Source organism: Nothobranchius furzeri, chromosome 2 (assembly GCF_043380555.1).
Source record: "Nothobranchius furzeri strain GRZ-AD chromosome 2, NfurGRZ-RIMD1, whole genome shotgun sequence".
Lineage (NCBI taxonomy): Eukaryota > Metazoa > Chordata > Actinopteri > Cyprinodontiformes > Nothobranchiidae > Nothobranchius > Nothobranchius furzeri.
The window spans coordinates 81,127,008-81,142,674 of NC_091742.1; the positions used below are offsets into that span (position 1 = coordinate 81,127,008).

The window sequence follows — 15,667 nt, forward strand, 5'->3', positions numbered from 1 at the left end:
AGCTGTGCGACTGACCAGTTCCTCTATCCTCCCCATACTCCAGCTCTGTTGGCTGTGTCAGAAAACGACCTCCAGCTTACAAAGTCAATAAAAACCACAATTCTAAAAAAGCTGGAGGCCAAGTATGAATCTGATTCAGTGCGCAAATTAATGCGAAAATGCACTTTCCTCGATCCTCGTTACAGTGGCAGATATGAGCTTGATGACAACGCACTGATTGAAATCAAAGCTGAATTACAGGCTGAGATCGTGAGCTTAGAGGGGCAAACAGCACCAGAAGCAGTGGCCATCCGAACCATAGAGGAACGAGCACAAGCTGAACCTCCACGCAAAAAGGTGTCTCTGGGGGCTCTCCTGCAAAAACGAGCCGCTGACGCTGCGCCAGAGGGTCCCGTCAGCGCAGAGCAGCGAGCTGGAGCTGAAATAACAGCGTAATGTTCGGAACCTGTTATTCAAGGGGACGAAGACCCTCTTCTCTGGTGGAAATATGCTGGCAGTCGTTTTCCCCAGATGTCACGACTGGCCCGGAGGTATCTATGTATTTGTGCCACCAGCTCACCATCGAAGCGGGCTTTCAGCACCGCAGGTAAAGTTATTGGTCCACAAAGTGCAAACTTGAACCTAGAAAAAGTAAACATGCTGGTTTTTCTGGTGAGAAATCTTAACTAGATTTGCTGCAACATGCCGTAATGTTCACACTCCTGTGTGTGTGTGTGCGCGCACGCACGTGGCCGTGTGACGGAGTTTTCTTTTTATAATTTTAATGCAGTTGTTTTGGTTGCAATAATTTTTATAATTTCAATGTTTATGGTTATTCAACTCTTGTTGACTGTTACGGGCCTATTTGCAGTGTTTCATGCTGCTCGTTGATAAGTTGTTCACTTGATTTGCGCACAACAGCTGTCCTGGGTTTTTATGTTGATTTATTGCTGTTGGACTGTTGACTCTTTGCACTTGTTTATAAGCTGCGTTTTTTGTGTTAATAAATGTTGTTAATAGTATGTGAGTTGTGTTGTTATTTTTTTAGTAACTGTTTGGTATTCGGATTCAGAAAGGTGAAGGTCCACTTGAGGCTTACGTCATTCTTTTTAAGTATTCATGGTAATACCGTATACCGGGGTAAAATTAAGTGGAAGTTAGACGGTATTCAAATTTGGATACCGCCCAAGCCTACAGTCCGCCATGTTTTTACGTGTCCGACCATCCGCGTGGTTAGAAAATTTCCTATGTGCGCGGTGCGGAAAGTTTGGGCCGTGTAGAGGCACGGTTGAGGGGCCGTGGTCGTTAAAATGACGCAATTTTGCCGCGCGGAGCCGTGCGCACCTCGCGGACGCGTCAAGCATAAACCACGCTTTAGAGATAAAAGAATGCGTGTGCAAAAAAGAATAATTTATATATGTTGCGTTGTTGATCTATATAACTAGAATTTAACGCTGTTGCTATTCAGCTTTGTTAAATTCTGAGAAAGATCAAACGAATTGGCAATGAAACTTATATCATATATATATATCCACGGATATTTATATAATCGATAGAAGTTCATACACCAACTGGCTTGGTCTATATTTAATCAAAAGATTAATATTTAATTTAAGAGATTTTAATTAATAACAAAAGTTTATTTATTAATTCCGAAGATCTAAAGAGATCTTTGCTCGTTCAATGACCAAATGCACCACTCTGTGTCTTATTTCAAAGAAGGGTCAGGTTTAAAAAGTTAATAATTTATAACTAACAAATTAAAGATGACAATTTAAAAGACAATTCATAAATGACAATTTATAAAAGCTTTGGTATTAAAACTTGGTATTAAAGCAGTCCGTGTCTGGATGAAACTAAACATGAAGTGTGTGTGTTTGAATGTGTGAATGTAGGTCTCAGAAGGTTTTATCTTAGAGAGAGAAAAACACGTTCTGGGTGAAAGAATTTGGTTTGCAGTTAAGCTAAATAATTTCTTAAAAGAGGCATTCAGATGCAATCTGTGTTCTACCTCACCGTTCAGACGACCCTCTGTTCAGATCCAGAGGTCAAGGGAGGATGTTGATCAGCCTCTGGGTACTCGGTCCGGTAGGGGAATTAGGTAATTCAAGAACATTTGTCATTATGTAGTTTCAATAATTTCCCTCTCAATACACAAACCTTTGCCATTGTCATATAATAATATATATTTGAGCAATACATAACATTACAGACATTCAACCACAAGAAAACCCCCATCACATCACACACATTCACCCATTCATACTCCATACCCCCTTTAACCATATCTAAATTAGAAGTGTCTCACCACGCCAGCTGTAGTTTAACCTAAATTAGATCCTGTGGTCTTAATATATCATTCTCTAGTACTCAAGCTAGGCTCTATTAGCCTAGTGAACTAGACCAAATTCTTGCTTTGCAAAGAAGGGTCTAGGCATGCTCCATTGGAACCTCAGCAGCTCCTACCAGGACTCTGGCTAGCCAATCACAGCTCTCTAGAGGGGTTTCAAACACATAAAGAGCTGTGATTGGTCCATAATGGTGGGCCAATCATAGTGCTCTATCTGCTTAGTGAACAAATCACAGAGCTTTATCCGCTTTGTGGGCCAATCAGGGCACTCTATATGCCTGGTGGGTGGGATGATGCAACAGAGTGAAACAAGAGTATATCACATTCATTGTCCAGTAGCATGCGGAGATCATTTGAAAGACAACGGTAGAACCCGCCCCACAACCGAGAGCCGTCAATGGAGCGTGGCCAGACTAAATAATACATTTATTTAGTCTGGCTTGCCAGGCTAAGGCTCTATCACTTTTTTCCAGTAATCTTCAGCTTGGAGGTGATCTACGAACCTCTTGGTTTCTTCTTTAAATGTTATAATTAATGTTGCAGGATGAATGATCCCATTTTTTACCCCCGCCTTCCACAGTTTCTCTCTCACATCCCGGAAGCTTGCCCTCTTTTTCGCCATCATCTCCGTCTGGTCTGCAGTAATTCACAGCTTCATCCCGCAATTTTCAAAGATGCATTCCTTCTTCATAATTTCCATGATCTCTTCCTTCATTTTATATGGTTGTAGTCTCACAATCATGGCTCTGTCTCCAGTCTTCCCAGCTAATCCAATCCGATGAGCCACTCCAACCTCTGGTTCCGAAGTTAGTTTACTTTTAAACATCTCGCTCAGGAGAGAAGCCATGTATTTTGATGGTTGTCCCTTTTCTACATCTTTCGGTAGCTCATAAACGCGGATGTTACACATCCTAGAGTAACTTTCAAGATGATCAACCTTCTTTATTAACTGACTATTCACCTTACGAAGTTTTTACGTTTTCTTTCTCTAATATTGTAATCCGACTGTCCATTTCACATGATTCTTCCACATTTTCCATTTTTTTTGCCAGCCTGCAATATCTCTTGCTTTAAATCGTCCAGTTGTGGCTGCAAGGTCTCTATTACTCCTCTTATTTGCTCTCCTATTATCATGAAAATCGTCGTCGGTAAATCCTGTTGCTGATCATCCACGCCTGCCATTGTAACTCCTGTCACCTGTTGCTCGTCAGCCACACCTTGCTCCAGCGTTGTTTTCCTGTTCGCGTTTCTTGTCCTTGACCTTTTTAATGACATAACGTCATCCGTAAGCTCCAAATAATCAGCCAGAAGTCCTTCACAATAAAAGTGATTCGAAAAGTTTTATCCAGAATATTACTCCATCAATCTTGACAGTTTTTAACCATTTTCCATAACTCCGGCGTGTTCCTTCAGCGACTTCAGCGCCTGTTTTCCTTGCGCATGCTCAGTATCCATCAAGAGAGCTAAATAATTCCCTTTCAGAAGAGCCAAGATGGACTATTATTTCTTTCAGAGCCTCTTTGGTAATTTCAACCATTGGCTGTGCTGTGGAGAAGTCCAGATCTTCTCTTTAAAAATGTTTAAGCGCAGACATGACTGTTCGGAAACAAGCGTCAAGCCAGCCCTCCTTCGATTTTTATGGGCACAACTACATGAGAAATTACGGTGCCCTCATTTTTGAGTGCCTTTCAAAATAAAAGCGCACTTTTAAGATGTGTGTCTGAGCATGCTGATGAACGCAATTAAGTTTGTGTAAAATTGTGTCTAAGATAAAACAGCTTTACAATGATTTATCTATTTAAAATACTTTTGATGAAACGAATGAACTAGATTTAAATGTTATTCTAACTACTACCACCCTCCTCGTGCTCTTAGGTCTGAAGATCAGCTCCTCCTAACTGTCCCTGAGGCACGTTTGAAGACCCACGGGGAAAGGGCTTTTTCTGTCTGTGCCCCAAAATTGTGGAACTCATTACCTCTTCAGGTTAGGCAAGCACCCTCTATTGCCGTTTTAAATCACGCCTGAAAACCCACTACTTCTCCCTGGCCTTCAACTCCCAAACCATAAAGCATTAACTCGTCCTTAGTTTTTCCACCTTGTTTGTTCAATTTTAAATTTGTGTTTTTTATATTCTGGTTTTACTTGTTCTGTTGGTTTTAGTTTGTTGTTCTTTTAACTCTTTCATCTTTTTTACTTCTTATGATACACACGACTATTTTAGCTTGTGTTTTTATTTATTTGTTTTTATGTGCAGCGCTGTGGTCGGTTGTATTGCTGTGTTAAAAGTGCTCTACAAAAAAAGAGGAATGGTATGCTATTTTGTGTGTGTGTGTGTGTGTGTATGTGTGTGTGTGTGTGTGTGTGTATGCGTGTGTGTGTGTGTGTGTGAATGTGTGTGTGTGTACAATGGTGTGTAATGATTCTGTCTATTTAAACCAGGCGTGGGGAACCCTGGTCCTCGAGGGCCGGCATCCTGCATGTCTTGGCTCCAACACTTCTGATTCAGGTGCTGATTCACCTGTTCAGCAGCTCATCAGGCTCTGTAGAAGCCTGTTAATCACCTGCTGATTGAAATCAGGTTTGTTGAAGAAGGGTTGAAACTAAAATATCCTGGATAGTGGCCCTCGATGGACCACGGTTCCCCACCCGTGATTTAAAAAATACTTATTGTACACATCGACTAGTACATCCTCACAAACTTTCATAAGGATCTGATGTGGCATTTAAAAAAAGGTGCAATCAAAGTTGGCTATAAAACTAATCTCACTATATTTAATGGTTAATTTCTCAAAAACTGTCCAATTCCGTAACATCAATCCACTTCAGTCTTAGAGTACACATCGAGTAATACATCCTTCCCAAATTTCGTAAAGATCTGATGTTGAGTTCAGATGGCGCTCGCGCGGGTGCACGCAGCGAGCTGCCTGTCCTCTTTACGCAATGGAAACTTGCGTTTTATTGGTTTTTATGTTTTTTTGTTGTCTCTGATTCTTTTTTTGAATGGTGTGGCTTCTCTGGTGACTTTTGATCAAGCTGCGCTGCTGAGGCTTCGTACTCCTGTTGATGTAGCGGTCGCTGCGCGCTGGGAACCTCACGGATAGAACTGTTGTTTGGACTGCCCCTGTGCTCTCTCCCCCCAAGCCGTGATGTGTTGGCCCTCTGTCTGCCCAGCTTGAGAAGGAAGCATCGTAGAAGACGGGGACAGCAAGGTAGCCGGCGCGTGAGACGTCGGGCTGGACTTCCTGGATCCCTGAAGAAGCGGCTGGTCCGATTCGGCCCAGCTTGTGACCCGGTCGTTCCGAGACGTCTGATGGTTTACTCTGCGCCCTGCCTTGTGAACTTGGCTGGCTATGAGGGTGAGCTGGCACCGCGCCATGGCCAATCGGCTCGAGGACCTCGCCAGAGTGGGGTTTGCTGGGAGAATCTACGCTTGGTTACAGGCTCAGAGTTGGAGGAGACGGTGTCCGTGCGCGATCCCGGTGCTGCGGCCCCGCCGCAGACCCGGTTTGGTCTGGTCAATACCAGGTCTGTGCTGAACAAAACTTTTATTCTTCAGGATTTTTTTATTAAACATGATTTGAGTTTTCTGTGCATCTGTGAGTCCTGGATCCCGTTTGGTGACTCAAGCGCCCTGCTGAAGCTGGTACCACCTGGCTGCTCCTGTTTTAATATCCCTAGATCGCGGGGCAGAGGTGGTGAGCTGGTTGTGGTTTTAAAATCCAGCTTTCCTTGTAAACAGCTTACACCCGCCATGTCATTTTCTTCCTTTGAACTGTGTCTATTTGAACTGTGCATCTCCCCCCGCCTGCTCTCCGTGCTGATTGATCGCCCTCCAAAGACTGACTCTAACTTCCTAAATGATTTATATGATCTTGTGGCAGACTGCATCCTAAAATATGACTATGTCCTGTTTTTGGTGATTTTAACATCTGCTGTCCTGACAATGTGCTTGCTAAAGGTTTTTTGAATTTGCTAGATTCATTCAATTTAACTCAATGGTTATCGTCCCCAACTCATGCCAGGGGTCACACCCTGGACTGGTTGCTTATCTGGATGCAGTGAGGGTTGCTAGAACTGCCTATTTTGCAGACATCATCAAAACAAACTCTTAAAGAGCAAGTAACGTCTAAATTAACTTTTTTTTGCTGATGAACTGTATAAATGAGTGTCTAATAGTGTTTTAAATGTGTGTATTCATTATTTTAGCATTTTGGTGCATTTTCTTAAAAAATTAAAAATTCTGCCTAAATACCACAGTATAGCTCCACCTTCAGCTTAAAACATAGAATTTGACTCATTTTGAATAAATTTTAGCCAATGGCTAAAGAGTAAGATACTACGTAATCCAGTAGAGTACTACGTAGCAGCTCTGTGTCAACGTTATAAAAGCATCGGGAGTCTCGGCCACGCCTTGTGGCGAGTTGGGAGTTGGATTTGCATGAGAGTGTAGGAGGCTAGCCGTAGTTCAGCATTAGCATATAGCATTAGCATATCCTAGTCTTTAGCATAGCTTTTAGTGTTATACATACTTATTTAGTGTTAGCTTGGCTGTTGGATATTGTAGTTTAGTTACTGTTTGGCTGTTAGTGTAATTAGGAAAGTAGTTCGGGTTTAGTGCTCCATATCGTGTTAGCATGGTGAGATGGTGTAGTGTAGTATGGTTGCGGAGCTCTGTCGGGTTGCACTCCTTTCCGCTGGACTTAGAAATTAGGCGCCAGTGGTTGCGTGTCTGGAAAAGATTCAGCTCCCGCCTGGTGCTGTAGTTTGCAACCAGCATTTTACCCGCGATTCTGCACGTCTCCGTTCCAAGAGGGAGGCTGTGCCCACCGTGGCTCTTCCGCGATTTAGATGCAGCCCACCGACTCTGCTCCCCCACCATGACGGGCTACAGTCTGAGGTGAGTAAGCTAAATGAAAGTTTTAACATCTTCTAAAGACAATTTCCTACCTAAATGCAAAGTTTGAGAGACGTGGTTCACTCCATTTAGCTAATATCAGTCTGCACTGCCTTCGGGCTATTTTGTCAAGTTCACAAAATGTGGAACGGGATGTAAGGGTAGAATCAGCGGCGAATCGGAACATATCTCGAAGCCCTGGCCGACAAAACGGTCCACATGACTGTCAGGCTCAGAGAAAATTCGGGTTGTTTTTGTGTCAGTCGGTAATTCAGCAACAGTGACTCTAAACTGACGCAGCACTAGTTGACAGACAGCATTACAGCGTGAAATCTAGCACAGCGTGACCCGGTTCCGTGAGGAATTCTGTTCAGGAGGTCGCATTTCAGGGTCTCCACATCATATGTGACTGACTTTTACTTTATAATAACATCACACACTAGGAATGTTATAAAGCGCCTATATGGGACAGTTTCTTTTGTATTTTATCTGACTTTATAAACATCAATGTGCTTCTATTTTTTTTTTCAGGCTAAATCTACCCAAGACACTGGCTGTCAGACTGATTTAGTAATCTGCAAGAATGCACTTGTCCAGGCTGACGTGGTGTTACCCGTAGCAAAGGTGAATTATTTTTAATAATCTTCTATGTAAACATTTTATTACCTTCTAGTTTTAATTTGTTTTACAGATTGTTACAAGTGATTTTATGCTCTTTTAAACATTTATAAATGTGCTGCTTCTTTGTTTTTATAGAGCTCACAGCCTCAGTGTCTTGTGACGGGGACCATGACAGAAATTCATCTTCCAGAAGGTCCCAGAGCATCCACACCTCCTGAAAAGACCACGGTGTGAGGTGTCTGCTGTTGATTCCAGCTTCCACCTCAGTGACAGTGCAAGCTCAGTGAACTGTTCAAGGTAAAAAAAAAAATAAAACATTTCTGAATTTTTAAGATATTAACAATTAAATAAGTATGTGATTACATCATGAAGGAGGCTACTGATTCTGGCCCTGTGACACTTGGTGGTCACCACCAGGTGGTGACATGTGAGCTGATTCACCTGGTAAATAACTTTTAAATTAAATATTTTGTTTTTGCTATCAAAAGTAAATTAACTAATAACTTGCATTACTGCAGGACACTCAGCAAAATATGGACTCTACACCATGAGGCAGGCACACGTTAATACTCAATAAGAGCACATAAGGTAAGCAACACCACATATTATTTTTATTACTGTACACTGTCCTGGATTTGTTTTCTTTCTGCATGATTTGTTTTCTTTCTGCATCTCATCATTAGCCTGGCTGATCACCTGATAACTCCTGTCATCTGGTTATGACAGCATGAGGATGTCCTCACACACCTGTAACCTACCAGCTCATCTGGCAGAATAGAGAGAGAAGAGACAACACCACATCTCCTGTTCCTGGAAAGCCTTCAGCCATCCTTTGATGACTGAGAACCTCCATCAGCTCTGTCTCCTGTCTGCCTACAATTTTTATAATAAATATTGTGTTTGACAAGTTTTTTGTGCTGCCAAATATCTCATTTTGATTCCAGTTTTGATATTTTAATGGATATTTATAAATTACATTAATTGAATTATCACATTGTCGCATGTTTAACTAGCTCTATTGTGATGAATTAAACTAGCACCTCACTGTTAAAAGCTCGTTTTAATTTCAAGCATGTTTAAGTATTTATGGACATGAACAAAAACAGGAAATATATAAATTGAGGTTTATTTAATTAATATAACAAATAAAAGGGAAAGAGTCATTGAAAGGCACATTCTTCTGGAAGCTCCTGATCCCGACGACATCAGCAGGAGACCAGCTGCAGACACCAGAGGATCACCTGCAACCAAGAGCAGCTAGTATCAGTAAATAAATAATGAAATCAGGGCAGTTTTAATGGGCTGAACACATTACAGAATAATTTTCTCATGGGATATTTTCATAACTTTATGCAGCAGACTAGCTTGAGCCCAGATCTCCTGGAGAGCTGCTATCCAGCACGTTTCAGTGGATTTTCCTGCTTTAACAGGTTAGATTAGCTGTTAAGCAGCTCAGCTGTTTGTTGCTGATTAAAACCAGGTGTGTTGATGCAGATAAATCTCTAAAACATGCTGAATACTAGCTTTTTAGGGCCATGGAGACAAACCCTGCAGCTAATCCAATGCTATGGCTAACGGCTACTTACGTTCAGAGATGGGTCTGTTGGGTCGGTTCCAGTAATTTCAGGCAACTCACAAGCTCAAAACAATAAGGCTCATGTCCGCTTGTCTCCTCCAAATAGACTTGGTCCCTTTCTTCTCGAGTGTCTGGGTAAGGAAGGGGAGAAACGTCCTCCACTTCTAATGACTGCTCAGAGTGAAGGGAGCTAGCTTCGTCTAGTTAGCCGTCTCTTCGTCACTGCCACGGCTCCGCCCTCTCGGTCCTCCAGGCAACGCCTACTAATGTTGCAGTTTTCAAAATTGATACGTGGGTGGGGTAAGACTCTGAGGCACACTTGACATGCACTTTAAGAATCCCAAGATTCTCTACAAAACACTGAACTCTGTTCTGGTGTATCAGGAGCCCAGCTTCCTGTCCACTACAGTTGCTGGAAACTCTGAAGATTTTCACAAATTCTTTGTTCATAAAGTATCAGGCATTAGAGCAGCTATTTCTGGTAACTCTATTGACCCTGTTCCAGTTCCTCCATCACCACCCACCCTGAGCTCCCTCAAGACCGTTTCTTATTCTGAGCTGAGTAAGCTTGTTGCAAGGCAGAAGCCATCTGGCTCTCCACTTGAGGTCCTGCCGCCTCGTCTCTGGAAGGCTGCCTTTCCGTGTCTTGGCCCATCACTTGGTCAGATTACCAATGGGAGCCTCAGCACAGGTGTGGTCCCAGCTGCTTTCAAAGCAGCAGTTGTTCGGCCGACCCTGAAGAAACCTGGTGCTGATGTCTCTGTGATCGAAAATTACAGGCCTATCTCTACCCTGCCTTTTACATTGAAACTGCTTGAGAAAGTCATTTATCAGCAGCTGGTTTCACATTTAGCAGACTCTGATCTGTTTGAGATTTCCCAATCAGGGTTCAGGTCTGGCCATAGTACTGAGTCGGCTCTACTGAGGGTCTTAAATGATATCTATCACTAGATCAGGGTACATCTGTGGTGGTTCTGTTATTAGATCTGACGGCAGCGTTTGACACAGTTGACCAGGCGATTCTACTTGGTCGCTTGGAACGATGGGTTGGGATCCAAGGGTCTGTTCTGGAGTGGTTTAGATCGTATCTCCACAACAGAACATTCTGTGTTAACACTAGAACTCCCAGCATTTTCTGATTCCCCCAGCTCTACCAGAGCTTTGTCAAATAACTGCTTGGTTTGATAACAATGACTAAATCACTGATCGTTAGCTGCCTTTCATTTGTAAATGCAGCCAGCCACAGATGAGGGACAATGGAATGTGCCTGGGTGTTGGGGGTTGTCAGTCTTTCAGGCTGGCCCAGTGGCTCTACTTGTCTCTCTCCTGTCTTGAATCTGGTTAACTGAACTTGTCCATCCAAAGACTTCACAGAAGCACACAAATGACAAGAAAGGATTTTTATGTAGCGTTTAATAAAAACAAAGCATGAGTCGCTTCAAAAAGACTACATTTACTGCAGCTGGCAGAGGCAGAGATTTTTTCTATTGATACACGGAATTTACAGAATCATTTTAAATTTTAATAGGGGAAGACTGCAGGAGGGAGCAGTAAAATACAGGGGGTCCCCACCAAAAACAAGAAACTTTACGAGTCTGATGAAACCCGCTGGTTTTCCATCAGGCAGACGGGGCAGCTCCAACGACCCAGTGGCTGTGCTGGGTCAATGTTATCGAGCTCAGTCCGGCTCGGCCGTGAACGGGCCGAGGCGGCGTCGTGCTCTGCTTAAGAAGAGGTGTTATTTTCCCGCTTCAGAAGAAGCGTCCAACGTGTTTTTACGCTTTCTCCGAGACATGTCACGTCGCTAAGTTGTTAGCGCCGCGCGCTAACACGTCAATAGTGCAGCGTAGCTGCTGGAGGTTTTAAGGGTTCAGATGAAAACACCCGACCTCTCACGCTGCTCACACATCGATCTTCAGTTGTCGCCGTTGCGCTCACGCCGTAATACAGTATTAGATGCGGTTAAAGTCAGACATGAAAAAATAAATAAATTTTACACGAATAAGTGATGCTTAGCCTGGTGGGGGGAGGAGAACCTGGCCTAATAAGCACTGGAGGAAACCCTGTCAAGATCGTCAACACTCGTTTATCTTAATGCTATTGAAACATGTAAACCACAAAGCATTATATCCACTGCTACCTTTCTAATTTTAAACTTTGTAACTTATGCTGTAACTTCACCTTGCCCTGCCTGCTCCTCCTTGCTGCCCGCCAGCTGTGATCACAAGCGACAACATAGTAGTTCCCGCTGCTTCTTTGGGAAACAGCGCAAAATAAATAAATAAATAAAACTTGGGATCTTGTAGGCGTGGCGGTGGGATTTCAGCCGTGGCGGCCCGCCACGGCTACGCCTATGTAAGGGAAACCCTGTGCTTTTATTTTCAATTTATTCATCATGTTTCACATTTCTCATGTACCATGTTCAGCGCCTTGGGCTTCCCGACAGGCGTTTTATAAATAAAGCTTTGATTTATTGATGTGGCATTACAAAATAAAGTGCAATCAAAAGTCATTAATGACTATTTTTACTAATTCCATGGTAATTTCTCAAAAACTGTTTCATTCTGCAACATCATTCCACATCTGCCTTAAAGTACACATAGACGACTACATCCTCACAAAATTTCTGATGTATCATCAGGTCTTAATAAAAATTTGCAGAGAATGTAGTCCTCGATGTGTACTCTAAGACTGATAAACAACACAACACTAGGAATGATGTTGTGGAATCAGACAGTTTTTGAGGAATTAACCATTGAATATAGTGAAAATTGTCTCTAAAGTCATATTTGATTGCACTTTATTTTGAAATGCCACATCAGATCCATATGAAAGTTGGGGAGGATTCAGCAGTCGGTGTGTACTTTAAGACTGATGTGGAATGATGTTGTGAAATCAGACAGTTTTTGAGAAAGAAACCATTGAATTTAGTGATAATTGTCAATAATTTTCACTTTCTTTTGAAATCCCACATCAGATCAGGATGAAAGGGAGGGGAGGGATAAGAATTGCAAAGTAGACAAATGTGTTTATTCTTTTAATTTAAAGTATTTTTAAATGGATAAAATCATAAAAAAACACGGTTTTATCTTGCACACAATTTTACACAAACACGTTTATATCGTGTTCATTATTTTGATTAAAAGTATTTTTAAATAGATAAAATCACAAAACGCAGTTTTATCGTAGACACAATTTTACACAAACTTTGAAATGTGTTTTGAGCGCTTTTATTTTGAAAGGCACTCTATAACGAGGACACCGTAATTTCTCTTGTAGTTGCGCCCGTAAAAATCGAAAGACGGCTGGCTAAAAGGCAGTCAGAAAACTGAGGTCCGCTTGCTGGAGATGATCTACACAAGAAAGCAGCTTTCTACACACCTTAAATAATAATAACAGGACAGGGCCCCGGGCATAATTATTGTCCCAGTCCGTCTCTGCACGAGTCCCGCTGGTGTTTCTTACCTGCTCCGTGTGAGCGGCTCTGTGGTTCCCAGCTCACATCCGACAGTCTGCGCTGATCACCGAGCCCTTCCTCGAACTGGGCCAAGGCTTCTTCAACCTTCGTGATGAGTTTTCTAGCAGTAGCTACTTGCTTGTTGACAAAGTCCATCAGAGACTCTCCTGAATACATGTTTAAGCCGGAGACTCAATATTCACCTCATACAACAAGCTAAGTTTGCCAACAGTCCTTTACTTCTTCTTCGTCTTGGTTTTGGTTGGCGCTCGGAGAACAATGAACGTGTTACCGCCACCTGCTGGTCAGGACAAGAACGACACCAAGTGAGAACGAAGTACAAATCCAAAATATAAACTTTCTTTCATTGTAAAAACCAGGGTTCAAAATTAACCTTTATGATCATCACCTTGGATTTCCACTAGCCATTTTTTCTGCAGTCAAAAAAGAGATTATGAATGCCACTGAATGAAGATTTTGTCATTTTATTAACACTGCTGTTGTGAAAAACGCACACATACTGCAATACACACAAGAACATATAGAAAGTGCAACATTGATTTATTTTTTTCCCACTGTATCTCTTCCCTCTGAATCAAACATCCTCATCCTCAGAGCTCTCTGAACTTGTTTCTTTTCTGAATCTGAGTAAGCATCACTTTTTTTTTGTTGCATTTTTGTGCACAAATTCAGGCCAGGAACATTGAATAAATAGGCAATAAGGAAGTAATAAAGCAGCAAGAAGATGGATAAAACAGTAAAATATGCAAAAATCACTGAGTAAGTGAATAAAGTGACTAAAGTGTCGTCTGTATAAAAGTTAAATATATGGAGAGCCCAAGGAGAGGGTTTATCAGGGGATGGGCTTATTTGCTGGAGTTAAAGAGCAGAATGGCTTTGGGGACAAAGGTGGCTCCTCCTCTCAGTCTTGCAGGAACTGCAGCGTAGGCGTCGCCCAGAGGGGAGCCATTGAAATGCGGGGTGAAGAATGTGAGAGGGGTTGTGGAGGATTTTGGCTGCCTGTCTCAGGGCTTGTTGATAGAAAACCTGAGCAAGAGTTCTAACAGGCAGGCCCACGATTTTGGAACACACTGATTTAGTGTGCTGGAGTCTGTTCCTGTTCTGGAGGCTAAGAGAGTAGAACCAGCAAGTGATGGAGAAGGTCATGATGCTTTCCAGGAAGGCACAGTAAAAAGTCATCATGACTGAGGAGCTGACTCCAAAGGAGTTGAGCTTCCTAAGGAGATATAACCGTTGGTGGCACTTCCTGAGAATCTCCTCTGTGTTAGCAGAGAATTTCAGGAGGTTGTCAATCAATCAATCAATCAATCAATCAAAGTTTTATTTATAAAGCGCCTTCTGCAACCCTGTCAGGAAGCCCAAAGCGCTGAACATGGTACAGTCATAGGTAAACATATTGAATAAATCAACAATAAAAGCAATTCAAATTACAAAATACAAATTATAAAATACAAATTACAAGATAGATGAAACATTCTGGTACAGGACAAATGTGTGAAACACATTTGGATTGAGTGGATGGTTTGAGTGAACCAATGAAAACTGTGAAATAAGTTCAACATAAAAGAGGGCCAAAAATCAAACATGTTCTGGAAACGCCAAGCGGAGGAGGTGGGTTTTTAGGCGACTCTTAAAGACTGGCAGAGATGGGGACAGCCTAACTGAGGGTGGCAACTGGTTCCAGAGTAACGGTGCTAGGACTGAGAAAGCCCGGTCCCCACGGGTACGACACCTAGAATGAGGGACAGCGAGCAGGCCTTGGTCAGAGGAGCGCAGAGCGGGTGATGGGGAGTGTCTGTTCAGGAGAGTGGCCAGATAGGGGGGACCACCACCCTGGAAGAAATGATAAACAAAGACGAGGATTTTGAATTGTGAGCGATAGCAAATCGGAAGCCAGTGCAGGGAGGCCAGAACCGGACTGATGTGGTCCCGTTTCCTGGTCCCAGTCAGGAACCTGGCGGCACTGTTCTGCACAACCTGTAGGCGACGCAGGGATGACTCACACAACCCTGCATAGAGAGAGTTGCAGTAGTCAAGCCTAGAAATTACAAAGGCATGCAGTACCCGCTCCAGGTGGGCTCTCGACAGCATATGCTTGATTTTTGCAAGGCATCTCTAGTGAAAGAAACTGGACCGGATCACCGAATTGATGTGAGCATCAAATTTAAGTCCTGCATCAAGTTTCACCCCCAAACTGGTAACAACTGGTTTTGAGTATGGAGAAAGAGGGCCAAGATCAACATAACGATCCACATTCCTGCTGTTGGGGTGAAAAACAATGAGCTCTGTCTTTCCCTCATTCAGATGTAGATAGTTGGCCATTAGCCAAGACTTCACCTCATTAACACAGGAGACAAAGGACTGGATAGAGTGACCTTTCTCCTGACACAATGGAGAGTAAATCTGGCAATCGTCAGCATAGAGATGGAATGATAGGCCATGTTTACGAAAGATTGACCCAGAGGTAGCAGATAAATGGCAAACAAAAGAGGACCAAGGATCGACCCCTGCGGGACCCCCCAGCGGAGCCCCTCCCAAGAAGAAAAAACATCACCCAGTTTAACACAGAATGTCCTGTTGTGGAGATACGATCTAAACCAGGGGTGTCAAACTCATTTTAGCTCAGGGGCCACATTGAGGGACATCTAGTCCCAAGTGGGCCGGACCGGTAAATTAAAAGCAACTTCAGATTGTTTCCTTTGTTTTAATACAATCAATATAAAACAAAGCTGGAGCCTGAGGACAGTGTATCCAAAATAGTAAAACAC

General features: G+C 42.7%; 1 protein-coding gene and 1 long non-coding RNA gene across 4 annotated transcripts in view; one reads left to right on the forward strand and one right to left on the reverse strand.

Annotated features, from left to right (window-relative positions):
- LOC129165488 (zinc finger protein ZFP2-like) overlaps nt 1-13,163 on the reverse strand; it is a 32,302-nt gene extending 19,139 nt beyond the window's left edge. The window contains exon 1 of the mRNA XM_070548057.1: nt 12,887-13,163. Coding sequence (XP_070404158.1) covers nt 12,887-13,055 — 169 coding nt within the window. The 5' untranslated portion in view covers nt 13,056-13,163. The remainder of the gene's footprint in view (nt 1-12,886) is intronic.
- LOC139066119 (uncharacterized) lies at nt 5,787-8,713 on the forward strand. Of its 3 annotated transcripts, XR_011519093.1 has the most exons (6): nt 5,787-7,227; nt 7,756-7,848; nt 7,981-8,142; nt 8,218-8,289; nt 8,364-8,433; nt 8,529-8,713. It is a non-coding gene; the product is annotated as an uncharacterized lncRNA (long non-coding RNA). The 3 variants fall into 3 exon arrangements; XR_011519092.1 differs by having other exon boundaries at nt 7,756-8,142; XR_011519091.1 differs by having other exon boundaries at nt 5,787-8,142.
- Nucleotides 13,164-15,667: the final 2,504 nt, after the last annotated feature.